The sequence below is a fragment of the Aythya marila genome, assembly GCF_965140915.1.
Source record: "Aythya marila genome assembly, chromosome: 1".
NCBI classification, from domain to species: Eukaryota; Metazoa; Chordata; class Aves; order Anseriformes; family Anatidae; genus Aythya; species Aythya marila.
Genome location: NC_139042.1, coordinates 1,964,997 through 1,992,691, shown reverse-complemented (window position 1 = coordinate 1,992,691; position 27,695 = coordinate 1,964,997). Strand labels below are relative to the sequence as shown.

The window sequence follows — 27,695 nt, the reverse complement described above, 5'->3', positions numbered from 1 at the left end:
GAAATTATTGTAGGGCGTTATAGGATCGGTGTGGATTCAGACACCCAGGTCCAAACAGCAAGAACACAAGGCTGTGTTTGCACCAGTCTCCTGCAGTATCACCAGACTGCTACACAGCCTTAAATTAGTCGCTTGCTCACATGCTTTCAAGACTGGAACTCGGTAGCAGCAAGATGTCCAGTGACTGAATTTAACCTTGTCCAAAAGTGAGGGAAAACAAAACCACTTACCATGGCCAAGGAACGAAGGAAGAGCCAAAAAAAAAAAAAGAGCTAAACATAGACGAGCTTTCTGCTGGTCTCTCAGGGCTTAGATTACAGTGAAAGCAGTGTTTAGTGCTAAAAATTCAATCAGTAAACCAACAGAAAATGCTAGATGACTCCGACCAGCTAAAGAGCTTAGAGGCTAGCCATGCTATGCTGTTTCTTAAATTAACAAATGCATTTGGTCTGTAGACACGTCGGCCTCCAGCTTTGTCTGAAATGTTGTTACAGGTGCAGCAGTTGCCCTACAACAGCACCAAACACGATGCTTGCATTTATTTTTTATGTAATTATATCTGGATGCAGACGGCACATGCAGTTTAAGGAACTAAAAAAGAAGTCAGCTCTTGAGCCTAAAAACTATATTTTTCTAGCTGAAGACTAAGAAAGCTCACTTCAATGAAAGCAAAAAGGAGTAACATTTATTCCATGCAAGCCACTAACACAAAACACACCTAAAATCACAGCCGTTTCTTTCAAAAAGCTGAAAATAAGAGGTTACCATGCCAATGCGAATTTGCAAGCTCAACCTTACAATCAGCACTTCTGGGGAGAAGGAAGGGATATGCACGACATTTTTCACACAACTGATGGCTAAACATAGCAGTTTAAGGAAAATTGTGAGTCAACTTTGGGGCTCATTTCTTCTATTACAGTGAAACTCAGTTCCTTTTAGTTTAACCCAAAGTGAGCTAGGACTGGCTTGGATTTCAATTTTTTAGTGTTACAAATGGGACACCCACTATCCTTAGAAGTAAAGAATATTTACTTACAGTTTTTTGTCTGCTCAAGAATAAAAAGGGACCAATTCACAGGTTACATAAACCTCTTACCATACATTATGATAAAGCTAAAAACCAACCCAATCTACAATTACTGCATTTCAACTCATCACAGAAGGCAGCTCTAGGATATCTGAAGAGAGAAAGAGGGAACTGGGCCTTTCTGCCATAATCTGTGCTGAAAAACATCCCCAACATGACTGCATTTTCTTAAGTACATTTTATATAGCAAAATGTTTGATTCCCATATCTGCTTTTTTGTTTTTATTAAGACTAGAATCTAAAAGTAGCAGTTTTTGTTAGCGGTGATCGATATGGATTTGTTGTTTGCAGGGCCTGATGTTTCATATTAGGTCCATTTGTTACATAGCAAGGATTGAAACCTACAAATCTTATTTTTAATTTTAATCTCATTTAAAAGGTTTTAATCTTTTCACTGAAATTGATGTTGACATTAGGGTGTAACGTATTCTTTTGCTATGGTGCCTTTCCATTCTCACCCTCTCATTACTCTGATTTGCCTCAGTTATCAGCTGTACCCACATCTAACTTTTCCAAAAACCTATCATACATTCGATTATAACAAGAAATACAGAGAAACTGCTATCATTAAATAACCAAAGGAGGAAAGAAAAAAGAGCTTTTGCTTTGACCTTGACACAGAGAAATTGATTTCGCAGATATTTTCCATAAACAACAGTCTGTTCTTTAAGTGGCCGCTGCTTTCAAGTATCACTTCTCTCGCTTTCACCAATTACTGAGAGCTTTGCTCAGTGTTTACTGACTGTAAAAAGCATTAAAATAAAATCAATTTCAGTTTACGATACTTGAAGTAAAGCAGAAGCTAGGGTAAAACGCGGGGTAAGGCAGCCGGTAACCCCAGGCTGTGGGCTTTGCGTTTCCTTCAGAGTGCCCTTTCAGTACAGACCTTGGACCTCAATCCTGAATCTCCAACCTTTTTTTAACTCAATTTGAGGAGGCTCTAAGGACCAGCTGCAGTCATGCCAGAGGTGTATATGAGTCAAATTGAGGGGGATTCACAAGCCCAAAGTGCTCCTGTGCCTGGCAGGCCTCCTTTGGGCCTACCCAAATGCTCCCATGCCTGGATGGCTGATTTTTACCTCAGCAGCAACTCCCAACACTTTAGGTTGGGAACATTCAACCGTCACTCCTTTTGTCTAATTAGCTTCAAAGATGTTAGAGGTAAAAAGAAATCACCTTACTCTGCTCTGGCATTAAAGCCCAGACCGCTCTCAGTGCAGAGATGGGAGCGCATCCTCCGGACCCCTTCCCATGGGCTAGCGTCCGCTTATATTTCTTATATTCCAAATTTACTTTTTTGTATATTGAAATATTGATGTCAAACATCAAATATGTACACTAAATAATTATAAAAAATGTAGTTATTTATAAAGATAAGGTGGTTTAAAATATTTAAATACATTTAATATTAAATAAGCTTTAAATAGGTCTTGAAATATTTAAATATATTTAATATTAAATGCCGAAATGTGTAAATACAGAGAAGAGAAACAAATAGTCCTCTCTGCCTCTATATGAATGTGCAGAACCCCTCTAAAATGAAAGCCTGGCAAAGCAGAGCCCTCGGCTGAGTCCTCGTTCCCACTTCCACAGTGATTTCCAGTCACTCTCGAGCCTCTGAACACTTTGAGAGCTGAGAAAACAGCCTTGCCACGAACAAGAACGGTCTCCTTTTGTAAGCCAGGCTGCTCAGAAATTCAAGAAATCCATCTGTGTATGGCAGAGAAGTGAAATTATGCCTTGTTCCCACCACCTAGCTGTAAACCTCGCACTCCATCCAAGTGACGAGGGGTGAGGCTGTAAAACCTTGCACCCATCTCACTAAGATAATAAAATATATAAATTAATAGTATCATAATTTAGATAAAATAATATATAATTTAATAATATATAATTTAATAATATATACTGTACTATACTATAATATAATGTAATTTCTCTGCACATTACACAGAGAAAAAACTATTTTTTATGTTGATAAGCAGCCATACAAGTAATTTTTGGCTACATTTTTTACTTGTGTGCTCAAAGAAAATACCAGCATCAGTAATGTACGGGGAAAACTGCAGTCAGGGGCAGCAGGCAGCTAAAAAACAGGAAAGGGACCTACCTCGAAAGCTCGGTGTCAGCTTTCTGTGGCCATTATCCTGCAGCACTACAGACGCCCTTTTTGCCATTTATCCCATTTTCTCACCTGATAACACACGGTTCAAGGAAAAGAATCTTTTCCAAGCAGGAAATATCGAAAAGCTGGCTCATTTCCTTTACGCTTGGCCCTGTTCTTCTAGCCACACTTATCTCTGAAGCACGGGGACGGTGTGTTTTCAACGCAACTCATTTCTGTGGATTTAATAAGCATCACTCTCCTCAGGGGAGGATGTCGGATGATTAAACTGTCATTCGGTTGAATATAGCAGCCCCCATGTCAGGGCAGCATGTGCTATTATCTCTTCTTGGGAGGCTAAAAGTATTTCAGAAGATCCTTTCTTTTCTTTTTTTTTTTTTTTTTTTTTTCCATCTTGTAAAGGCCCAATCCATTTTGTGAATTCATTTATTGAGAGGATTAAAGCTGGTTGGGAATTTATCAATTATTTCTTGCTGAATACTTCTGAAACAAACCGCTTCCTTGAGGGATCTTTTTTAAAATGAATTTATGTCAGTGAAAATTAACTGAGAAACAATAATTTATTAATTTAACTATTTTAGTAACATTAACAAATGTACAAACCTAAGGTTAAAACAGTTCTTAGATTCTGGAAAATAGCTAAATGACATAAAATATTTTGTAGCAGGTTTCTCTGTGTGGACATTCAAGAGTCCACCCATCAGCCAGTGCTAGGGGGACATTGGGGGAACAAAAGCCTGAACATGCTGGTAGGATGGAAAACCATGTCATACCTATCCCTTACCCCAAATAGTATCTTTTGGAGGCTCTGGCTGCACATTCTGAGAGTATTTGGGGAATAAATCGAGCTGTGGTGTTTGTACCTGACCCAAGGATTGCATGGCAATACATCCTATGTTAGTCTGTCAACTGCTCTCCCTCCATAAAACGAAATTTTAAGATAGACCCTGTAAAACTGGATTTTGCCAAAGCATTCATAGCTTTTCCTGTAGGTGAGTCCCATTTCAAAACTGTTTATAACACTCTCATTGCCTACGATATTCACAATTGTTATTTCTTCATTCCGGTAATACTTCCTATTTATTCCAAATTTGGACCCCAGTCTCACTGTATCAGGCATTTAGTTTGATTTTTAAAATTTGTTGTTGAACAAGGTAAATATTAAACATTTGATTAGATGTACAAACCACTGTACATGTATTTCCTTCAGTGTTAGTGTTTAATATGAAAACTATCATGCACATCCCACAATAACTAAAAACCAACTGATAATCTATGCAGGTCATTTACAGAGAGAACACGTGGCAAAAGAATGCTTGTCGATTGATCTTCCATTCCAGTTTGTTCAATTCGTTACAAAACATGCAATTTCTGACAAATTTGAAAGCCAAATCCTGATCAAAGCCTTTCATTCTCGAATAGCGACTAAATAAGAAGTGGTAAAAGCGTAACCTGCAATTTTCTAGGCAGGATCCCGTTAGCTGAGCATAATTATTTGGATCATGAAGTGTGTATATATTTTTTTCTGTTTGGTGTAAATTGGTTATAGCAGCTAGAAGCTCAAAGAATGCAGTGCAATGAAGAAACACAGTAATTTGACAGCCCAGGGGGGTTAGCCAAGTAAAGAAGTCACTGCACCAGATGTACAGAGACAGCTTTAGACATGTACGACCCATTCACTGTCTTCTAAAACAATCCTGCAGCCAAGCAGCACGCATGTGTTCACTGTCAGGCCACACAAGTGCCATGCCAAAGAATCATGTAATTTTTCATGTTGAGGACTCGAACAATAGTGAATTACAGTTTTATTTTACACGGGGATGGCCCTCTGGAAAAAGAAGAGAATTAAATTAGTCCTGGGACTGCATTTCATCAGTGCAAACTAACAGCCTCCAGTTGTTATACAAGCTTCCCCGCTCGCACCGGAGAAGCAGCCAATTATACACATCGCTGTCGCGAGCTGCGAAATTTTAATTCATGCCCCCAAAAGATCAGAATATCAATTGCTAATGCTGTGCAAGTGCAAAAGGTAGGTGCGATGCGATCCCCATAAATAACACCGCTTTCTCCTTCTTTAAGTCTCTTTGCAAAAAAAGCTTTTTTTTTCCCCATTTTACAGACATATTATGCATTCTGTTGCCACCTCTGCAGGAGGAAATTTGAACGTCCCAAGCCACATGCACGCCAGGAACAACACAGATGCCACAGGCTGATGACAGATACTACCAGATACCTCTGCTATAGTCATTCGCATAGCACTGACAGGTGAGGGCTCAATGTCCACCAGCTGAACCGCGTTAAAACTCTAGATGCGGAGATTGCACAGAGATGAAAACACACAGCAGCAAAGGTTAGAAAGGCAGCACGAACAGCTAGAAAGATTCTTCTCACTGTATGACAAACAACCTAACGCTTTATGTGAATAAGGGCTCCAGACAAAGGAGCCGGAAGAACAGCCAAAAATCATTTACATTTTGTTAAAAGGGAAAGAACAAGGGAAACGGTGTTACAGATGTTAATATTTCTGCAAAAATCATGCTTACAATGCTACGTATCCATTAGGAGAACTCTTCTATTTGGTGACCCAAACTGGAGATCATGACATTTTCATCCAGGTCAGTTTATTAAGGAATTTGAGCAATATAAAGCTGCACAAGGTTAACTTCTCTTTAGTCTAGACAGATTTTAAATGGCTGTTGCTTAAAATAACATTAGTGGTGTCGTTGGGACATCAATTCACTTTCTTTTAAAGTGTTGACTGGAAATGTATTTACCTACTGTGATTTACTCACTTTTAATATCATTAATGATTGCTTTGGAAGCAATGTACGTCAAAGCATAATATTTTCTGAGACTTTTTGGAGTACAATATTTTAACAGTGTTCTAAATCAAGAACTTCTTATATGCATCTATAGACACTCCTTGAGTAAATCAGAGGAATATGGACACTGTATTTGGCATAGCATCACACTATTTGTAACCCAGCATTAGAACACGTTTTGAGAACCTCACCCACACAACAAAAAGCTAGCAGAATATAGGAAGTATCACGATGAAAGCAGAGAAACACAGGACTGCTAGCCACAATCTGGAAACAAAAAAGATTCAGCTTTTCTGTGGATGACACTGAGCCTGTCTGATGCTTCGTTACCCATCTACCGCAAGCAAGGCTGGGGGAATCAGGGTTTTTGTTCCAAAAATACAGCACGAGGTTAAAACAGACTGCTCCACCAGTGAGCGCTTTCTCTCACCCATTTATAACAACTTTCTTAAAAACAGAGCAAGAAGAAATAAATGAAGGAATTCAGCGGTGTTCTTACAGTGTCACTGTCACTTGGTTGGAACTGGAAGGGCTGGGGTTTGTGAAACACTGAGTTCTCCTGTAGAAACAGCTGTAGATTGTAGTCCCGCACCACCTAGAAAATAACACACGCCGGTTAGGTTGGTTATTTTACAGTCTTAAAAGCATGCAACAAATGCTGCTAGAGTAAACTCAGTGCACTTTCAAACAGAGACCAAATCTGCAGCAGCAAAACCTTGAGCACAACAGAAGGAAATACAAAACCTGGCTCCGGGCAGTACTAGCCACAGGTATTCAGAAGCGACTGGTAGGACACACACCGGGAGACAGAGACCTAAAACATTTCTGCCATGACCCAACGAAAAATGTCACAAAGGCAAAACGGGGAAAAAAAAGCCAACTACCACGCAGAGAGCCATGTCGTATCCCTACCATAAATATTTTGCTCTCCTCTTGTAGGTAATTTCTTGTAGGCAGCTCTTTCTTAAACTGAAATGTCTTATCTTTACACAAATTATTACTTGCAGGAGCTGAAAAGACTATTTGGAATAACGCACACAAAATCAGTTACAAAATGAATCTCTCCATATTAAATTACTTTCAGACAAAACTTTAGTAATTTGCATTTTGCTAAACCAAAGCTACTTCGGCTACCCAATTTGTTTAATGATATATTTCACATAGCAGGGCACGCATCCCTAAACAAATCAGCTACGTCACAAGTTGCACGTATTTACAAAGAAAACCTCAGTGACTGCAGGATGACACAGAGCATCGCTCATTTAACAACACTACAGAGTATTCAGTGCTTCCGCTGATGGCTGTGCACAAACAGCAGCAAATTATAGAAATGTAGAACCAAACTGAGGCTTTAAATGTGCAGAAGTCTCTAATAAAGATGGCAGTTATCCATAAGTGTCAGCAGCATTGCACATGGCCAAGGACACAGAGTGAAATTGTTGTAAGCTGGTAAATGGGACATCTCTTATGTATTAAAATGTTGATGCTTGCAATGCAGAACTGCAAGGAATTAATCCTGAGTTAACGAAAGAAAAGTAAATAGTCCTCCAGGGCCAATAATGCACTAATTTAAAACAGTAAACTACATAATTGCTGTTCCAATTGGAGTAGTTTAACGTAAACGCATTGAGATGCACAGAGATGGACAGAGAAGGCAAACAGAGAGCCTGTGTCAGGGATCACCAAACCCAGAAATTCCTAAAGCACTGAAGGAGGAACCATCTGCAGCTTCAGAAGATGCCGAGCACTGATTATGGGATCGCTAGGATGTGGTACAGGACGCTACCCCCTGGCATCCCTATTTGCAGGGCACTTTTCAGCAGCAGGTTGCACCAGATCCTCCAACACAAAACCCTTCTGCTGTGCAAGGCAGCCAGCCCTCCGTAACTGAGGGCTTGAGGGATGTGGACAGATCCAATTCTTCTTTATTTTCTATTAAAAGGCCTCAAAAAAGGCAGAACTGCGCCTAGCCAAGTAGTCCGTGATAAATTCACTCTATACACCCTTTAGATTTAGTGCAGATTTTTGTGCCTGAGGACAACTGTGCCACCACAATGTCAGACCTGCTGTGTGCACGTCCTGCAGATTAAAAACCTGGAGCACTATTCTATAATAATGACTAATCATGAGTGTTCATTATTAATTATAATAATTGTCAGATATCATAAATCTGATAACTGTTAAAATAAAAAAGACTTCTAAGCAATACAATATTCTCAGGACCAAGGGGCAATTTTTCCAAAGGGATTTCTTGTTATTCGGAAATTAATTCAGTGTTCTCATGGAGTTTCTTTACGAAGCCAATGTCTGTTGGCATTTTTAAATAGATTTGAAATCAAATGGTGAGTATATACCATGTGCAGGAATAGCACGTAGTCAGACACAGGCATACATGAAATGATCTGCCCTAGGCTGGAGAAGTTTCTTGAAATTTTGTTACTTAAACCAGCGAGTGGAGCTTTAAGAAAACAGCCGTTAGAAAAGCAAATTTTCCCAAAGGAGAAGTGCAAGAAGTGCAAATCTTGAGCAAGACTGTTCGGCTGAAAAGGAACTTGAATGGCTTTTTCATTTGCTCGGTGTCAGACAGCTTGGGTCACCCCAACCTCTCAGTAACAAAACCTCCAAATTTGCAGCAAACAGCACCAAGATAAATTGTGCCAGAGCTTCGTTTTGTACAAAAAGCTTGTTTCTGCAGTGTTTTCCTGCCATGGACCATCAGCAGCTGCTCTGCGTTTGCTCCAGGGAAGCAGCTCGTCCTGCCCTCCATCCAGCACACACAAACACACCTCAGATGGCGAGGAACAGCAGAAGCTTTCCCATCAGTGATATTTTCTAAACGCAGCTTGGCAGTGATCTGGTATTTAAAACTAACAGAAAACAGGTGAAGCACTGAAAAACCCAATAAATATTTAAAATCTCTGCTCAGATGGCAGGCTGGCTTTTCCTCCAAATGACTGCATCACTAACAAATTTGTTGGACTTTTACCACTCAGGCAGCCTTTAAGACACACGCATAAAAACTCTTTTGCTAAGCTCCTCGTCTGGATTCACCTCTCCTTTTTTTGAGCTGGTTCCTGCAACACAGACCCACCAGAAATGCTGAAGGTTCAGGAGAAAGGGTGAGGAAAAGCATGTGTCTGTGGGATAAACCTCTAATGAATGTGTTTAGTATTTCAGAGCAAGTGCTAACGCAGTACAAACTTTTCCTCCCTGCATTCTTGAACAGCAAGGAGAGAAGAAAATTGGGGCCGAAGAGCAGTTGTAAAAATCCTGTTGAGACCTGACAGCTGTATTTACGTTTTCGTTCCTTCTCCAGGCATTGTACTAACCTAGTAAAGCAGAAACAGAAGAATTTTGCTCAAGCTTACACCACGGAGTTGTTGCTGTGCCCAGGAAGGCAGACCTGCAGGCTGTGGCTGATCAGGGGCTTGCTAACACGACTGTCACAAGCTCAGCGTGACAAAGGTTTTCCTGTGCCAAGGAGCCACGTGGATGTGACAGTTCAGCTGGATCACGGTGCTGGTCACCAAGCTTTTAACACAACACTGAGAAACGAGCTGGGAGTACGTAGGTATTGCAGAATTGGTTAAAAGACTCAAAACAGCATTTTGGGGAAGGTATTTTAAGCCGACCCGGATGATGCACTGCAAGGTCCTTTTCCAAGAGAAAATAAAAGAAAATTTCCCTGTCCTCACTGCCAAGTAAGTTCAAAGACTCCCTAGAACGAAGCCAGTTTTTAATCCACTCGCATTACACCTAATAAGGTGCACGTTGGCCTGCTTGCAGGTGAGCAAGGAAGGTGTTAAACATGTTGGTTTTCCATAAGTCTCTGCATAATGGGCTCTGTCTCCGTGCAGGTGCTTAAGGGCTACGTACAAAGGAATATTATGACTGCACCAAGGCAGCTCGTTGGAGCTCAATGGCATTTTTATTTTATTTTTTTTTAGCCCAGCACATGAATTATTTAAGTATCAAAATGATCCTGGAAGCGATGGCATATTTCAGACTCGGGCTGCTCGACAAAGCAAACAAACCACGTGTATGACAAGGCTCTAATCTGCTTTCTGTAGTTCTCCATTCAGCGGAGAGAACGGCGTAATATTTTGGGTTTGAGTTGACAAACAACTATTAAAAAACGATCCAAACAGTTTGGTACAGCTTCGCTGTGACGGATGACTAATGCTGTTCCAGATCACACAGACCCTCAGCTGCAATTTCTCTTCTAAAACATGCAGAGGGAGGGTAATTAGACATCTCTCGGTTGCTGTTCTCCAAAGATCGTTTGCCGTGTAAGTGCACTCATGAGAACACAGTCTGGGTGGCAGCAGGCAAAACTCTCTCCAAGAAAACTGTCTCGTTTCTTTTAACTTAATACCGCTCCGGAGGAACCAAAAATAATAACCCGTCAGTTCTGTCATTATTTTGGAAAGAAATCTTAAGCCCGGGACCCTACGTATGCTCGAAGTATTCAGTTACAAAGAATCATTCGGTTAAAACTTACCCTGCTGGAAGTCTCCAGTAAAAACTGGAATGTGTTTTGTACAGCTTGGCACGCCTCGAGTTCAGTCCTGCTGAATGCCATTAAATAATCCTTAAGGTGATCGTACACGTTTCCATCAAGGGCCTGTAGGAAGAGGGGAAGCATTAAAGAAAAGCAGTTCAGAACATGATTTATTGATATAATTGGTTAACTTTGCAAGATGCCCATCGAAAACCTTTTTAAACACGTCCACCTAGGCTTACTGGAGCAGACTGGGAAGGTGATGGGTGGACACGTTTCATGGCAGGGCATTATTCCCATCAGATGGCACCACAGAGTGCTAATCAATACCTGCCGCTGCACGCCTTCACAGAGGAGCATCAAGTGCACAGCAAAAATTTATCATGAGCTTAATAATTACCTGAGGGCAACATCAAGGCTCAAACTCAGAAGCCCTGCTGTAGCAAGAGCTGTAAAATCCCATCGCGTGGCCGAGGTTATGCAAAAAGTTCAGTGCAGGTTCTCTACAAGCACGTGCTGCTTAGCAAGAAGCCAATAATTTCACCCAAGTGTCACAGATGTTGTTTAAAGTCAGCATTAAAGTCAGCATTAAAGTCATATAAGGTCATGGAATGGACCCGATTTCAACTGATTCGAGGGTGCATTTCTAAATAAAATCGCGCTTGGTTATTTAAATCGTTTGGAAGTCAAGGGGGAAAAAATAAGGTGAAGTTGTGAAAACCTTAAGAAATAGCTTCTGTCCCTACAAAATCAAACCCACATTTTAAGATGAGGCTAAGAGACGGAAAATGGACAAAATCTGCTCCGAATCTGCTCAAAATCTGCTACTGAGCGTGAAGCTCAGCACCTTCTAGCCCAGGCTGAGTTGTAGCTCCCACCGTCAGCATTAAACCCGCCTCTCATCCCAAACAAATCCCCTCCTGCGAAATGAGGGCTGTAGGAAAACAAACCAGCCTGGGGGCACGCCAGGCCAGCAGGAACACGAGGATTTCTCTACCAGCACCAGGCAGCATCTTGGCCTCCAGGCTCTCACAGGTGATGGCAGCACTACCTATATTCCACTAAATACGCTCTGAAGCACGGCTATTTTTTTAAAATTTCTTTTAAAATGAATTATGTAAAGTGAGTTTATGGCCGGAACAGTCACAAGACAAAAACATCAAGAAATTCACAAGCACAAATCCATAAAAAGCAGACAATGAGATGCATACACAGCATCAGGTCTTGCCTACACGCACAGCTCTACTGGAAGACTTCTCTCGCAGCACGCAGCTGTAAGGCCCAGGATTTTGACACCCTGCATGTTTTGATGATGTTAAACTTTTTTTATAACATTAAAATCTTCCGTGTCTTACTTCTGCAAACACCAAAGTTGCTCTCCCATTTCAAGGGCGTTTATTTTCATACCAAGTACACGTGGTCCCCAAAACTGCCTTGCATTTTTGGAGACTATAAATGATGTGTAAAGTTGCTGAGGATGGGTCGTGCTCTGATGGTGGCAATCCTAAAATTCCCCCCAAACGGAGCCTGCAGGCTTTTATGATCCCATGTATCTGTTCCCAAAGCTTTTCGGATCAAACAGCGGGCTGGATTGCGACTCGACTAATAAATGTAAATAAGTTGCAAGTTGGCAAGGCAGTTATAAATGCTCAGTTTGCAAAGCAGCTGTGATTTTTATTCCAGTCTGCTATAAACAGTGGTTCACAATCCAAACAAGTGACTATTTCAGAGCTCCCCCCCAGCTCTCATATCGAGCCCATATGTTCTTTTTATGTCGGACCCAGCAGGAGGGATTCGTGGCATTTAGCTGCAGCCTGCCCCGATGCAGGGGTCTGGATTCGGGTTTGTTGCTCCGGGTCCTTTCTACAGCCACTGGAGAGAGGTTGGTGTGATTTTTCTTATTCTAAGGTTGATGGCTGATAGAGGGAAGAGGAAATACTGCATGATAAGTGCCTCTTCCCCTGCACTGACCGCACACAGCACCCAGGTTTGGATTTACACGTCTACCTTGGGGAGGCAAATCCCATCTCAGCACCTGTTTACTCCCTGTGACTGCTACCTACAGCTCCTTAGGAATTCGCTTGATAATCCCCAGCTGTGCTCTGCAGGTCTAGAAATATAAAAGGACACAAAACATTAACTTCGTTTTTACCCACACCTCTTGCAAGCACCCTGAAGTTTTGTGCTAAAACGCCGGAATATTCCCCAAAATTGATGTAGAGGGTACATAAGGAAGACAAGGGAGAAGCGTGGCTGAATTTTAGCAAGCACACAAATCTGTCAGCATGGGAAAACTGCCTCACAGCCCTCCTTCCATTAATTAAAAGCCGTTTCAATATGATGAAGTTCTTAAATACTGAGGAGAGCTGCCAGAATCGGAGTTATTGAAGTCGATGCAGCACAACGTGGTCACTTTTGTCGGCCAAGTAAGCTAACAAAAAAAAAAAGTAAGTGCTAAAAACACTCAGGATGTGCAAACGTGGTTGTAGGGAAAGATGACAATCCCATCAGGTAGTGGATTAGAGAGATGGTTGGTTACAAGTTGCTTTCAGTGATAATTTACCTATCCTCCTATAAAACGGTAATTCTTACATCAAGCTGGATATTGTCACGCTAAAACAAAAGGTTTGACTTTGCTGAGCTATACAATGCAAACGAACATCCCCGTGGGATTTCGTAGTACCCAGCCTGAACCTCTTTTACGTGCACGCAGGCTGCCCCAAACCACCACCCGTCGCCGCTGAGGATTGAAATAAATCGTCTTTTCAGACTTGCTGATCGCACAACTCCAAGAGGAAACTGAAAAAAAAGCCTCCAAACCCTCACGCGTTATTACACTACAATGGCTTTTGTTCTCCCGCTGAATCTCAGCTGAATGCTAAATCACTCACTGTATTAAAATCAGCCCGAAAAAAAAAAAATCCGTGGAAGAGTTTTTTTTTTTCCAACCAAAAAAAGGAAATTAGTAATTTCTTTAAAGGCGTTTCACATTACAACGAAGATAATGTGAAGTTAAGCAACACAGAATTACAATTTCCAACGAAAAGACAGAAATGTTTTTTGTGCTGTAATTTCTTTTCAGTGGAATTGTACGAAAGGTGCAAAATTACTTCTCCACCTGAGACCAAGCAGATAATGGTTAAAATTAAGATTGGGAAAAACGGAAACTGTAAACACAGGTAATGAATACAAAAACAAATTAAATAATAATATTAAATATTAAATAAATATTTAATAATAAATATTTAATAAATCCTGTACTGCTAATTCAGATCAATGGAATAAAATAATGGGGAGAGAAATTTTTTTCTGGTTTCAGCATAAAGCGCCCATGTAAGACACTTTGAAAATAATTTTTCTAGTACCAAAATTTCTCAGTTTGAGGTTTTCTTATTTCAAGAGATTGCATTAAACCTTTTAGGAACTTGGCAGATGCTCCGGCTTTCATCATTCCAGCTACTACAAAGACTTCGTCAAAAACAAAGATTTGAACAAAGCTATTTCAAGTGTTGTTAGTGCATTTGGCTGCCTTTTGGCTGTTGTTTTTAAGCACAGATGACACGCAATGAATTATGGAGAAATGACAGCGTGTCGAGCGTATCTTGTTCATTCATGCAACTTCAACACCTACAAGTCTCCTTCCTTTAAAAACCACCACTTCAACGCTAAAACACACACCAGAAATATTATCAGAGCCCCTCGGTTCCTGGGAGTAGATGGGGGACAAGCTAAAATACTGTGTATTTTTATTTTAAAAGATTAATTCTTTCCAAAATCCCCCTCAAAAACGTGTTGGATTTGACCCGTGCCCAACATAGATCAACGTCGTGCTAAGGCACCAACGCAGGTCTCCCATCCCACCTCTATTTCCCAAATATTCCTCCTAAAAAGTCATGATTGTCTCAGGGAGAAACTGCTAAGATGTGCTGGAGCTTTGGACGATATTTTTACAGTCGGTACTCACACGGTCAACTAAATCAACTAAATTTAGAGACTTGAACCCACCAGGCACCAAAGTCTGGACCTTCAAAAGACCACAGAGCCTCCCTGCTTCACACAACACCTCTAAATCACCTGGGCTCTAAGTATCTGGGCTTTCCGAATCACCTCTGGCAGCTGCCTAAAGAGATTTGTGTTTTTAAACGAGGGCACCAAACCCCAAACCCTTTTCAGACCCCAACCCAGCTTCCCAAGAAGCTGGGAAGCCGGCGGCTGATGGTGAAGGCGAAGCATTTCCTTGCCTGGGTGGAGGTAAGAGACCAAAATTAGCCCTGCCCCTGCCCCACCCTGCCTCCAGGCTGAAAAGGGGAAGATAAGGAGAAGTTTTCAATGAACTGCCCCCAAATCATTGTGCTGGGGGAGCGATAAGTCTTCCCGTTAGCTGCTCACTCAATGCTGTTGCATCAGGGCAACGTGACCTCATTTCCTTTTGGTAATCACAGCAAAACCCCGAAGCAGTAAGGGAGATCCGTATCACAGATGCCTTCTTCCATCTATTTTAGGAATAAAGAATTAAGAATTAAATTCTTATACCACCCTATCCTCGTTCACAGCGGAAGCCGTGTTTTGTCCGTCCCTGAGGTTTTGTTCTGAAAACAACCTGTAGCCCATTAAGAACGGGGACTATTTTTAATTCCTGTATTTTCCTCAATGTTATTATCAATCTCTTAATACTTAACATTAAAAAAAATAATCCAAATGACATAGCACAAAAGCTGAGTCCAGATTTTTGGGTATTTGTCTTTAAAACTTACGCCCATAATCCATTAAGAAGTGGGGTCTCACGGACGGTGCAGTTTGGGCATTTTCAGCCAAATGAGCTGGGCAAACGGGACTCCAGAGAGAGAAAATTATATAGAAAAAATGATCAGACATCAGAGCTTTGTGGTCAAAAGGGGAAATGGAAAGGAAAAGCTGGTTACGTGCAGTAATTAGGGAATAGTTAAGTCATTGTTGCTATTAAAACACCAGTTTCAGCATCCTTTTGTCTCCCAGGGGTTAAAAATAAGGATGGTTTGGGGGCATTTTAACCCAAGCATGGCGATGGACCTCGGCTTATTTGACAACAAAGGCCAGGGTATCTTAAAAATCCTTCTAAGCTCATGGGGAGCAAAGCCAAGAGCAGGCATCAGCTGGCTTTGGCGGACTCAGCAGCTCTGAGCAGGGGCACGCAGCCTTTCCCAGGGACCTTGGGACAGAAAGGAAGGAAGGTCAGGCAAACCTCGTCCTTTTTGGTTAAAAGTGCCATTCCGCAGCGATTTTCCCTTAAAAACGCTGACTGCTGTTCCTGCCCGGGGTTTATTCCAGGCATCTCTTTCTCCTCCTGCGTGTTTTCTTCCAGCCGTTATCTCGCCGAGTTCCTCCTTCCAGCATTTGTCACTTCTTTGCCATCGAGACACCCGAACATGAAAGTAAAGCGAGTGCTTGTCGACAAAACACGACTTCTGGCTGTAAATTACCAACAAAAAGCCGAGATCAAAGCCGTGTAAGCGGCCCCGAACAGCCTGCCTGCAGCAACCACGTAGCTGATGATGCAAAGCTCGTGTGAGCTCCCTTCTTTTTACCCCATCAGAGCAATCCCGGAGGAACTACTGCACCGGGTCTGCTCTGCTCAGGATTTCGAAGCCTGAAGTCTGATTTAAAAGAGACCATCCTGCCCTTTACAGGCTCTCCATTTGATAAAAAATCCTCCTTTTCTGCTAAAACGTACGTGTCAGGGCCTGCTGGAAAGAAAGCAGATGACAAAAACCTACCCCTGGGCTGGCTCAGAAAGTTTGTGCTGGATTTCTCCAGCCTACAAGGAGCAAGGGCCCTCTAGGTTCAGCTCTCTGAAGTCAGAAGTTCGAGTTACGCAGCAGTTTGCATCCATTAAAAGATGGTGCTAAGCTAATTCCATAGAAATTCTCCATTTTCCAGGATATTCTTGCACATCCACGGCTGCTGCAGTGCTAGGCATGCCTCAAGGTCATGTCCAGGTCCAAACCACTCTCAGCGATGCATCCCAGCCAGTCTGCTCCATGAACTTCTGCAATTTAGCAGGTCCATAAAAAACAAAAAACAACACAAAAACACAGAACTGCAGCACGGCCTTTATAACCTGCAGACTTTTCTACTTTACTAGCCCTTTAGAGCAAACTCTCCTACCTGCCCAGCTGCTGACTGGCTCAGATCTCCTTAAAATGAAGGAGTTTTGGGCCCAGCAAGCTCACAGCAGAGGAACAACTCAGGAGCTGGTCCCTGCCGAAGGCTCCTCCGCCACCCGTCTGCCTTCTGCACTGCCTGCGGTTTCCCAGAAAATAGTGAAAGGAGTTTTTATAACTGTCTTGCTGTGTTGTTGCTGTCAAGTTAATTAGTTGCTTGTGTTTCTTTTTTTTTCTCTTTATTTTTTATCTTTTTTTTCCTTTTTAATCTTTTTTCCCCTTTTCTTTTTTCTTTTTTTTTTAATCCTTTAATCATTTTTTATCTTTTTTTATCTTTTCTTTTTTCTTTCTTTTCTTTTTCCTTTCTTTTCTTGTTTTCTTTCTTTTCTTTTTCCTTTCTTCTTTTTTTTTTCCTTTTCTTTTTTCTTTCTTTTCTTTTTTTCTTTCTTTTCTTTTTTCTTTCTTTTCTTTTTCCTTTCCTCTCTTTTTTCTTTCTTTTCTTTTTTCTTTTTTATCTCCTCTTTTTTTTTTTCCCTTCTTCAATCCACACCCTGCATTATCACTTTCTCTTCTTCAGGAGCACGTCCTCACGCAGCCAGCTATGAACAAGGAAGCAGAAGATATCCCAGGGAGGCACTGAGACAAACCCACCCTGCTCAGGAGCAGTAAAACAACGAAAAAAAAGCTGGCAAATAAATCATGCAGGCTAAAAATGTAGGAGAACACGACAAAAAAGACAGCAAGAGGTGTAATGTGCCTATGTATGAACAAACAAAGGCAGCAGAAATTATATCTGAGCTTTCTCCTCTTTTCCCCCAAGCTCCAGGGGGAACTTTCAGCACGGCCGACATGGGAACAACAAACACGAGAGGACACCAGAGGCTGTTGGCTCGCCTTTCAGCTCGTGAGCAGGCTTTGCACTTTCCCTTACCCCAGAGCTTTCTGTTTTCCAGTGTCAATAGTTTGGGGCTTGTTTGCAAGTTCTTTGTTCGGCCTCATTAGTCACTTGACAATTGGCCCGCACGTCGTTTTGTTCCTTTACAATTTGGGCAGGGTCATTGTTCACCAAAGTCTGCTTTGAGCAGAGAAAAAACACGAAACAGCCACCGACACATGGCCGTAACCCTTCCCCAAGCCACAGAAAGTCCTTTTAAGACAAATATAAGCTAAATTAATGATAATATGGAGTACTGCTAGGCACCAGCCCACATGACAGTGCCCCGTGGTGGTCACTTGTGGGGAACACCGAAGCAAATCTCCTCCGCAAGTCTCTGCCCCGTGAGGCAGATGGCCATGAGTTACCTGATGAAGATGGCATTAAATTAACACGTAAGGGCCCAAGAATAATTCCTCTTCAGATGGTGGGAACACCCTGATGTAAGACGGGCATGAAATTGGAAAACCAGATCTTAAATTCTACTTTATAAGGCTTTAAAAAAAAAAAAAAGGAAGGTGAAAAGATGAAAAGAGATTTTTTGTAATCTAGAAATGCACCTGCTTTTTTCCCAAAAGTGTGTACGTATCATCTCTGAAGACTTCTTGGACCTATTTGTCTTTCACAGCACAGAGATAAACGCCAATCCTTCTGACACGGCCAATTTTCAGAAAGTTGCACTGGTTGCTTTTGTACTTCCTTGTTCTTGGAATAAAAAAAATCTGGATTGAATCCAACACTCGGAAAAAGGCTTTGTGGTGGACCATCACCGTCGCATTATCTCAGTATCTGAAGACACTCCATAGTGCTCCTGCCAGTGACGTTTGGCTTCCTTTAGGCTTGAAAATTGTGGATTTAATTTCAGCATTTTGCTGTGGATTTCTGCTATTTGAGTATTCTTACGCTGCCCACAGCATCACCACGACTGCCGAACAACTGTGGAGTTGTATTTGTGTAGTAGTACGGGCTATGCCCAACGCTCACCACGTGCTGCTGGTTTTATTTGTCCTTCGGAGGGGAAATAAATCCTGCAGTGAATTATGGCTCGGTGTTACAGACTTCATCCTTCACTCGGTTAGAAGGTAGCTGGAGGAAATGTACTCTGCTCAGCGATGGACAAGATCCTCGATGAGTCTTTGGTCCTGCAAGACTTGATCACACAAAGACCAATCTCCAAGAAAGCTCTTGAAAATTTCCCTTATTTCCCTTTCCACCATGTCCAAGGTGTGGATTTACCTGCTCGTCCCCATAAAAGCTCTAGTTACGTCTCAAAATCGTTTATGTTCTACAAGAGCGTAGACTAAGGAACAGAAACCTTAAATTCACACAAACATGCAGGTGAAAATGCATTGCATACCAAATCCTCTCGTTCTTAATAGTTAAAAAATACTCTTTTGGCAGATAAAATGCATACAGAAGTGGGAAAAAAATACTGATGATATGCCTTCCTTCTGAGTTTTTACTTTTTTCCTTGCATCCTTCCATTTTTTAACGATCTGTTTTGTTTTCAGCTTTTGTTCAGTTTTGTATCTTTCTCAATCAGTTTCTTTATTATCATTTTACCTGCACTTAACGCAATTAAAGTTTTATCCAGCTTGCTTTTCATTCACTTCTTTAAATAAATCTGTTAGAACAAAACCTTTTCTGCTCCAACAATGGCTGTTGCTCCCAACTGCTCTTTGGATTTATCACTTCCATGCGTGCTTTTTTCTTCCCTTGAACACAGGTTTAAAGTTACCTGTCACTTACAGCAAACTATTCACTGCACAGGCTTCCCAAAAGATGCTTTCAGAATAATTTCTGCGATGGTAATACGAAAAAATAAAAGATATTTCAATAAATTTAATCTATTACTGAACATTTCAGATTCTTATCACGCCAAATAGACATAACCAGCGGTTACAAGGTCCTAAAATTTAACATTGCACTGTCTGTCCCACAACACAACGGGTGTTTTCAGAATAACGATGGCACTTTCCAACTTATTTTTTGCATTTTATGATAAAATATCAATTAATTAACCAGTATGAAAAGCCCATTTCATAAGCACATAGCATATGCACGTTCATTTCATACGGCATATTTCTTATAGTGACCATTCCTAAAAAAGATTAGTAGATACCCTTTACCAATCATAGGAAAATTTGAGGTCTAAAACAAGCAGAACTATTTTTAGGAATCCTTGTAATGTCCACAAATATGCAGCATGTTCTTAAAAGGCCAGCGGCTCTGAGTCACGGCAGCGTGATTACTGCAATAATTATAGAAGCGTAGAACAATGAAGGAAATCATCCCGAACAATAAAGGAAAAAAAAAAAACAAAACAAAACAACATCACAGCACTATGCCAAAGGTGTAACAGCTGCACTGCAGCATGAAAGATTAATCCATGGTTCCCAAAAACCTCTTGGGAATTCCACGTGCCAATTAGGCTTTATTACTTTTCGGAGTCCGTTCTGGTCTGGTCACGGGGGAATCGTGCTAAGGATTTCTCCTTCGTGGTGGGTGAGGAGAGAGAATTTTAGTCTCAAGTCTGCAATTAAAAATATTGTGCAAGGGCTGTGCCTTTGCAATAGATGCGCCGACACAAAGCAAGCAGGGCAAGCAGCATTCCCAAACAAGTCTGGATGTGGTTGTACCGTTTTCTCCAGAAGCTGCTGTTCTTCTCCAAAGCTTCCACTGTTGGATACACGATCGTGACGGGTAACAAAAATCAAAAGAAAAACGAACAAAATAGGACCCGGTGTTGTTAGGCTATCTTTTAATTAAATCAGCTCCAAGCGTGGCCTCGTTGGAATCCCCTAAATGCCTTATACTCCCCTAGCATCATTTCACAAACGTAATTTCATTACAGTCAGCTTCTTTCCAGACTTATTTCAACAGTGCTGCACGCTCCGTGGAAGTTGAAGGCTCAGCCCTATGTTAAAAAGGGTGATTATTTCATAATAATACTGTTTCGGTGTCCTAACTACCATACGCAGCCAGAAATGTTTAAATCTCAGAGGAAGAGACGGCTCTGCTTGTATAATTTAAAGTTTAAATAGAAAAGAAAGGATGAAGGGAGGTCAAGAGCCTCGGATGATGGCTCACAGCAGACTGTCTGCACAGCTACGACTACAGCTCGAGCTTTCTCCATTATTAATAAGCTCTGCACCAAAAACCTGGCAGCTTTTGGCTTTCTTTGGGTCACTGCTGGGCGTTGCTGTTAAAGATTCTTGAATCCACCATAAAAAAATCCCCTGCGATAATCCTACTCAGCGAACGCCCCCTGAGAAGGGCGAGGAATGACAGGAGCAGGTCAACTATTCTGATATGTTAAATGATTTGGGCAAAGACATTTTCACAAATAACTCTGAAGTCGTTGTCCTCTGCATAAAGATGCTTCTCGCTCAGGTTTGTCCTCTTCCTTTTATCCACCTTCTTCCTAGGGCTTCATACCTTGTAAATTTATTAAATTGATCTTTCGTCTATTAAATTACATCATTATACCTGAAATCTAATAGAAAACATTGAACAATTTAATCAACGAGAGCAGTTAAAATTATTTTTTTCCTGATATTCATGGGCTTCAACTGGAAACCTGTTTCCTGCGTATCCCCACGCAACTGCTTTTATACTTCAAAAGCAGCTCCTTCGAATAAACTCAGACAACCACAGATCGGGATATTGTCATGATTCTGATTCCAAGCAAACAATTTTTCTTCCAATATCCCAATATCTTCAGCCATGTGTGTGTTGTTTTTGTTTTTGTTTTTGTTTTTCCAGGACAGTTTTTGTGCTCCCGTAGCTTTGAGACAAGGGAAATTAAATTATTGATGAAATAATTGATGAAACTTCCTAATTGATGAAACTTCCCCGCAGGTTTTGAGGTGCCCTTGGACTTGCACAAGGTTCCAGCTGAGGGTGCTGCTGCTCAGAGCCTGATACCTCCAGGAAGCCTCTCTGAATGCTGCTGTCACCGAGGGGGAAGGAAACATGCACACAGCAGGCAGGACTCGTGGCGAACGAGGTTTTCACCTTAATGCCGAGCAACGCTGGCTATCCCGCCAGATGGATGGATATTCTGTCTTTTAATTACAACCAGAATCCCATAACCAGTTAATTTAGTGCTTCGTTGGATGAACTACTAAATAAGACCCTCGTTCAGCACCTTTTGGTCATCCAGCATCCAGCAATCGACTGCCAAGGAATTCGTGCGGTCTGAATTTTGGGGTAGGCAGGAGCTGGACTCGATGATCCTTGTAGGTCCCTTCCAACTCGGGATATTCCATGGTTCCATATTTGCCTCCCTTTCAGGAAAAGGGGATTTGTCCTCGTTAGAAAGCCCTTTTAGCAGAGATGACAGCTTGAACAGATGGGAATTGGTTTGTGTTACGAAAACTAGCAGGTAGCCAGACAAATCATATTGCAGGATTAACACTCCACCTCCCCTGAGTGATCCCAGCCGGCTTTCCAGTGGCTATTAGGAAACGTTAAACGGGAATTTCTTGCCTCCTAATGCCTGTCCGTGGGCTAGATGGAGTGGTGCGTGGTCCTGCTTATTTGCAAGAGGCAGAACGATAACAGATTAAAAGCTATTTTTTCCAATAACTTTTTTTTAACTTGTATCAAGATTAAGCTTCAAACACTTTTTAAGACTTCCTACCATCCCTAGAGGCTTTGGCAGAGGATTAAAACCAGCTGATCTTTGCCATCAGCTCTGACACACCCAGACGACCACTTTTAATTTGCAAACTACGGTGGTTATGTTGCTGGGACACCTGGACATTCATTTCTGGCCAGGCAGCAATTATCCCCCTAAAACTCTGGATTTCACTTCAAATCATCCAACTGAGCATCCGAACATTTTCAGGACTGAAGTTATGAGCAGAGGGTTTTGGTAACCTTACAGTTTAAGGCAGTAACATCTCGTTATTGAAGAGGGCAAAATCTGTACACGTGCATTCAATTTTAAAAATAGTCCAGGAGCTTTTCAAGTAGGTTCAGCTTAAATAGGTGTAAATTCCAGATAACCCCCAGAAACGTTAGGTGGCTGTAAGTGATAACAGCCAGAAATGTTTTCAGTTCTTGAAGTGAATCCTGAGTTGCTAAGAACAAAACAAAAAATAAACCCACAAGCAAACACAACCCCGCGAATGATCTGTTCGGGGCGTCTGTCTCCATGGCTTCTGAAAGACGAAAGACTTCTTAAAAACATGTTTCTAGTTAAAAATTTCAGCCGTAGCCCCACCTGGGTCCCAACCAGAGCACGCCAGGTGTTTCCTGAGCCTGGCCCAGGCACACGGGCTGGTTTCTGGCACAGCGAGGGGCTCCAGGAGCTGTTCTCATTGCATCGCAGCGTGGCTTTGAAATGAGCTGGCAAACTTTCATTTCCTGTTCCCAACGGCTAGCTTTACGACGTTTGCCACAAAAACCTCCTAGCCTGAGCTCTGCTTCTCCATCAAATCTGGAAAAGACAAAATAATAATGGACAAAATAGGAAACACTGCCTCTTCCCAGGCAGCCATCCGCAATGGATCACTTTCCAGTTGTCTTCCTTGCTCTACCGCCTTACGTCCATCCTTCATCACCGACTGCATCTCTTTTCTCTTTATTTCTTCCCATTTCCAAGTCACTCCCATTCAGTGCTCCTGTTATTTTCTTGCATAAACCATCCGTGGCTTCTGCGCAGCCTCCTGGGCAGGAAATACCTTTCACGAGCATCTGTGAAATCACACCACGTGTTTTGCAATCAAGCCTTTTCCTAACGTTATTTCTGTTATCTGGCCAAAGAAAAACTATGGGACAAGTCATTGTGTTGTCAAGAAAGAGTTTTATTATGCCATGTGAGATTATTTGTTTAACATACTGAAATTTGTTTAACATACTGAAATAAATTGTCTTGGTTTAGATATTAGACCACGGATGGATGCTGAGCCCCCTGGAAATAAACAGCCCCTTCTGCCCAAATGCTTGAAGAAGGAATTGAGACTCGTGGTTAAAACACGAGGTGAGACAGCTGCCGTCAGGCAAATGTGACCATTACTCAGTTTTTCATCTGGAAAACAGGAACAGGTCCGCTCCACACCCACTCTTTGTCTTGAGCCACCTTGGAAACGCTGTGTGTGAGGTAACGTGATATTCCAGGGGGCGAGTGGTGGATTTTAAATTGAAGATAGTGGATGCTACCAGAACATTTACGAGCAGTACCTCTTGCTGTAGGTAAACTTCATTTGCTTGTGGTTTTGCCAAAATCTCCTCCAGGAGTGGCCTTCTGTTGGGAAGTCATCCTTGTTAATGTTTCCTCTCCATCAGCCAGAATACCAATGCTCAAAACTGCTTTTAGCACATATCCAAGAGTTATCTGGAGCTCCTGGTCTCCAAGGGAGCAAGAGTGACTACGGGGAGGTGTGATGTAGGAGCACCTAAGGGAAAGCCTAAATAAGCACGCACCATTTTGCATTAATTATTCACCAATTTCCGTGGCTGCGTAATCACATCCCAGCCTCTCATTAACGGAATTCATTTCCCCGAGGTTTAACGAGCGCACACGCACACAGACTGATGCCCTTGGAAGGGAAATCAGCGTGGCAGCAGACGCTGCAAAGCCCCAGTTGGCATCTTTGGGATCGCTCCTACCCCAAAGTGCAGCTGCCCCCCTTATTCATCCCCATTCATAGGAGCAAACACGTGAAAGCAACGCTCAGTCGCTGGCTGTCTTCACAGGAAAGTGACCGTGCCCATCTGATACTGGTGATAAGGCAATCTACGGCTGGCTTAATTGTAATTACAAAATATTTGTGGCTTGCAGCTGACAAGAGCAGGAAGTGGAACAATAGCTCTTTCACTTGCATAAATTCCCTCTGACTTTTAACGGGAGCCTTACGAGACCCGAGGAGAACAACGAGTGCTAAATTTGTAGAAGAGATTTATAGAAGAAACCCGAAACCTCTGCTGACATCAGAAATGCTTTAGAAAAGCAAATAGTTCCCTGGGCGCTTCTAAATCATTCTAAAAAGCACAGAACAATAATGTATACGTAGAGGGATTTCTTGAGAGCGATAACGTCGGTTCGACTAGCTCTGGAGTCTGCAGAGATACTGATGGAAATGTTCTCATTTATTCGGGGCACAAACTGCCCGGCCACTGCTAGGGTAACATTCCTGAGACCATTTAAGACCTTCTTAAACACGTCAACTTAAAGCCAACGTCAGCTTAACAAGTAATGTCAATTTAAAGTCAAAGAGAGCCACCAGAGCGAAGCACCATTTGGCACACATACCCTATTAATTTCTGGGTTTAAAACCAAATTATTAAATGAAAACCACCAAGGCCTCAATCCTGGGTCATTTCTACTAATACCACTAGCTGCAGCTGATTCTCATTTGCCTAAGCAACATTTGGGGTTTGTGTTTGCGTTGGTTTTACGTGATGGCTTAAAGTGCTCCATCGAAGTGGTGGATGGCCATGCTGCAAACACAGCTGGCAGCTCGGCTCCACAAAACCTCCCAACACCACTTAATGAAGAAAACGCTCGTCAAAAGACGACTATCCAAACGCTGTGTGCTCACATGGATATTCCAGTCAGTGGCAGAGAAAACGGAGGCTGGAAGCTCTGTTTTCTTGAGCAGATCTTCCAGGAGAAGATCTTCCTCAAGAGAATCATGGAGTAATTTAGATTGGAAGGGAGATACCAGCCCAACCTCTGCTCAACGTGGGGCCAAACAGATCAGGTTGCTCAAGGGTGCTTCCAGTCAAGTTTTAGATGTCTCCACGGTGAGACACTCCTCCCTGTCCTGGGTCCCTGTTCCTGCATTTGACCACCTTCACGGGAAACCTTTTTCCTTGTATTTAATCACAATTTTCCATGTTCCTACTGGTCTACGGCCCTCCGTCCCACCACTGCACGCCTCCGAAGCCTGGCTTGGTCTTCCTCACACAGGTAGCTGCAAAACATGGAAATTGTTAGATGTCCCTGTCATTTCTTAGGCTGAGCAATCCTGGTTTTCTCAGCGTCTTCGTCATGTGCTGCAGGCACTGTGCTCACTCTGGGTGCTCCCTTGCTCTACCCATCTCAGTCCTTGTGACTGCCAGCTCATACCCCCGAAGCCAGACCGATTTCTTCCTCTCTCGGATCCTTTTTAGACAGTACCTAATGACAGGCAGAGATGTGAGAAAGGGAAACGTCACCTGTGTTTCTAAAAACTGCTCTCCTGGCTTAAAAAAGCGATGCTGTAACATGTCTCGGTGCCGTCATCCATGCGAGATGTGTTTGGCCAAGGGAAATTACATAAAATTAAGTTTCTATTTCAACCTGCCGCATCACCGCTGGAACTCGGGTCAAGAACAAGAGCCAAGTTGAACGACTTCCTCATAGCAAGCAAGCTGGAAAGTACAGAAAAGCCAGAAAAGGCAACAGAGATTCATAACAATACAGAAAAACCTAACTGAAACCACGGAGGAAAGAAACGGTGAGCCACGCTCCCTTTTGACACCATTCCTCTAATTCAGTCTGCAAAAACGACTGCACTAGGGTATGAAAATTTAAAAAAAGCACAGAAAAATATTAGTTAGAAATACCTGCTCTCACTGCTTGCTACTATATTGAGTTTTTTTTTCCCCAAAGTTGTTCATAAAAGTGCATCACTGTCTGCAGGCACTCCCACAACATTGATATCACATTTGATTGTCGCTGTTTCGGGGCCTTTTTTTTTGTTTTAATACCCTACGGTAGCAGTGAGGATCCTTAAAAATCGTTTAGCTATAAAGGTTTTTAGCTTCTGGCATCAGCCACGAAGCTCTGCTGACGACCAACTCCATCATTACAAACAGCTCTGAAAAAAAAATCAAGGCGGACTCTTGGTGCTTTGAAGCACAAGCATCAAAACGGAAACCTTAGTGAAAGCAGCAGAGTTTGAAAAACACACCGGAGGGACAAAATAAATTATTTCATTAAAATGTTTTACTTTCTGTCAAAAACCCTGCTCCTCTGAGTGTGCAGCCCCAAGCCCCGCGACTCCCACACACTGCGGGCCACCAGGGAATGAGCGGCTGATGCTCGTGACATCAAAACGAGACGTGGAAATCAGGTTAAGTTTTACTTCTCTGTCTGTCCGCCAAAATAATCAAAGAATTATTTAAGATGTTAATGATGCTTCCTTTTTTTTTTTTTTTTGATTGACCTTTCCATAGTCAGCAGCGTGTTATAAAGTCATGATCAGGTGGTTCACAAGAGGAACTTACAAAAGATTTAGGGGTTGAGTAGTAAAAGAGGAAACGCAGTAATAATAAAGTTTAGAGCAAGACAGGTATCAAACAAGCCTGAACTTCCTTCAGCCATCATCTTACACTTCCTTCTGACCTCCGTTTAAACTCTTGCAGAAGCCTGAGCACCAGGCAAACACCCTGAGCTTAAAAGGGTTTGCACCCTGTGCCTCAGCACCAGGCAGCCCCTCCCAGGCAGCTTGTCAGGAAACTGGCACAGAAAAAAACATTTTGATGCCTTAGCCTAGGCCCTTTTTTGTTCTTTCTTCTTCTTCTTTTTTTTTTTTAAATCTCTCTCCAGATACCAAAATACAGATCTCAGGTCTGTGACAGCCCGGGGAGGTGGCGCAGCTGGTGCGGAAGAGGCACAAGATGTAAATCCTGGACAGAAAGGAGAGCTACAGGAAAAAAAGCGAAAGGATTCAAATCTTTTCTAAAGGGAGAGCTAAAATAGTTGCGCTGCTCATTTGCCGATGGAGTTGGCATAGTGGGATGGCATTTTAGGAGTAATTCTCAGCTCTTTGAGAAGTGCTGGAAGCATTTGGTACATTCGGAGCATCCCTGCTTTGTTTGTGATGGCTTTTCAGAACTAACAACCACAGCAGAGTGAATCATTTTGTTCTTCTTCAGATAAAAGCGCTGCTAACTAAAATACCGTACTCTAAATACTGCGAATGATCAGGAGCTGTATGTCACCAGGAGCTCTGCCAAGCGAAACGTCGATTTGTTGCCTGTTCCAGAGGAGTAATTTGTGATTCATTTGTCACAGGACAGCACCACAGCAGCATTTCGGAGTCAGCTAGGACGAACAAAACCAGTGCTGGCTTGTAGCAAACACCGAGT

General features: G+C 42.1%; 1 protein-coding gene across 1 annotated transcript in view; it reads right to left on the bottom strand.

The window, feature by feature from the left end:
* Positions 1–27,695, bottom strand: part of FCHSD2 (FCH and double SH3 domains 2) — a 137,866-nt gene that overhangs the window by 30,072 nt on the left and 80,099 nt on the right. The window contains exons 9-10 of the mRNA XM_082751882.1: positions 10,536–10,658; positions 6,534–6,629 (exon numbers count right to left, since the gene is read on the bottom strand). Of these exons, the coding sequence (XP_082608008.1) occupies positions 6,534–6,629; positions 10,536–10,658 (219 nt within the window). The remainder of the gene's footprint in view (positions 1–6,533; positions 6,630–10,535; positions 10,659–27,695) is intronic.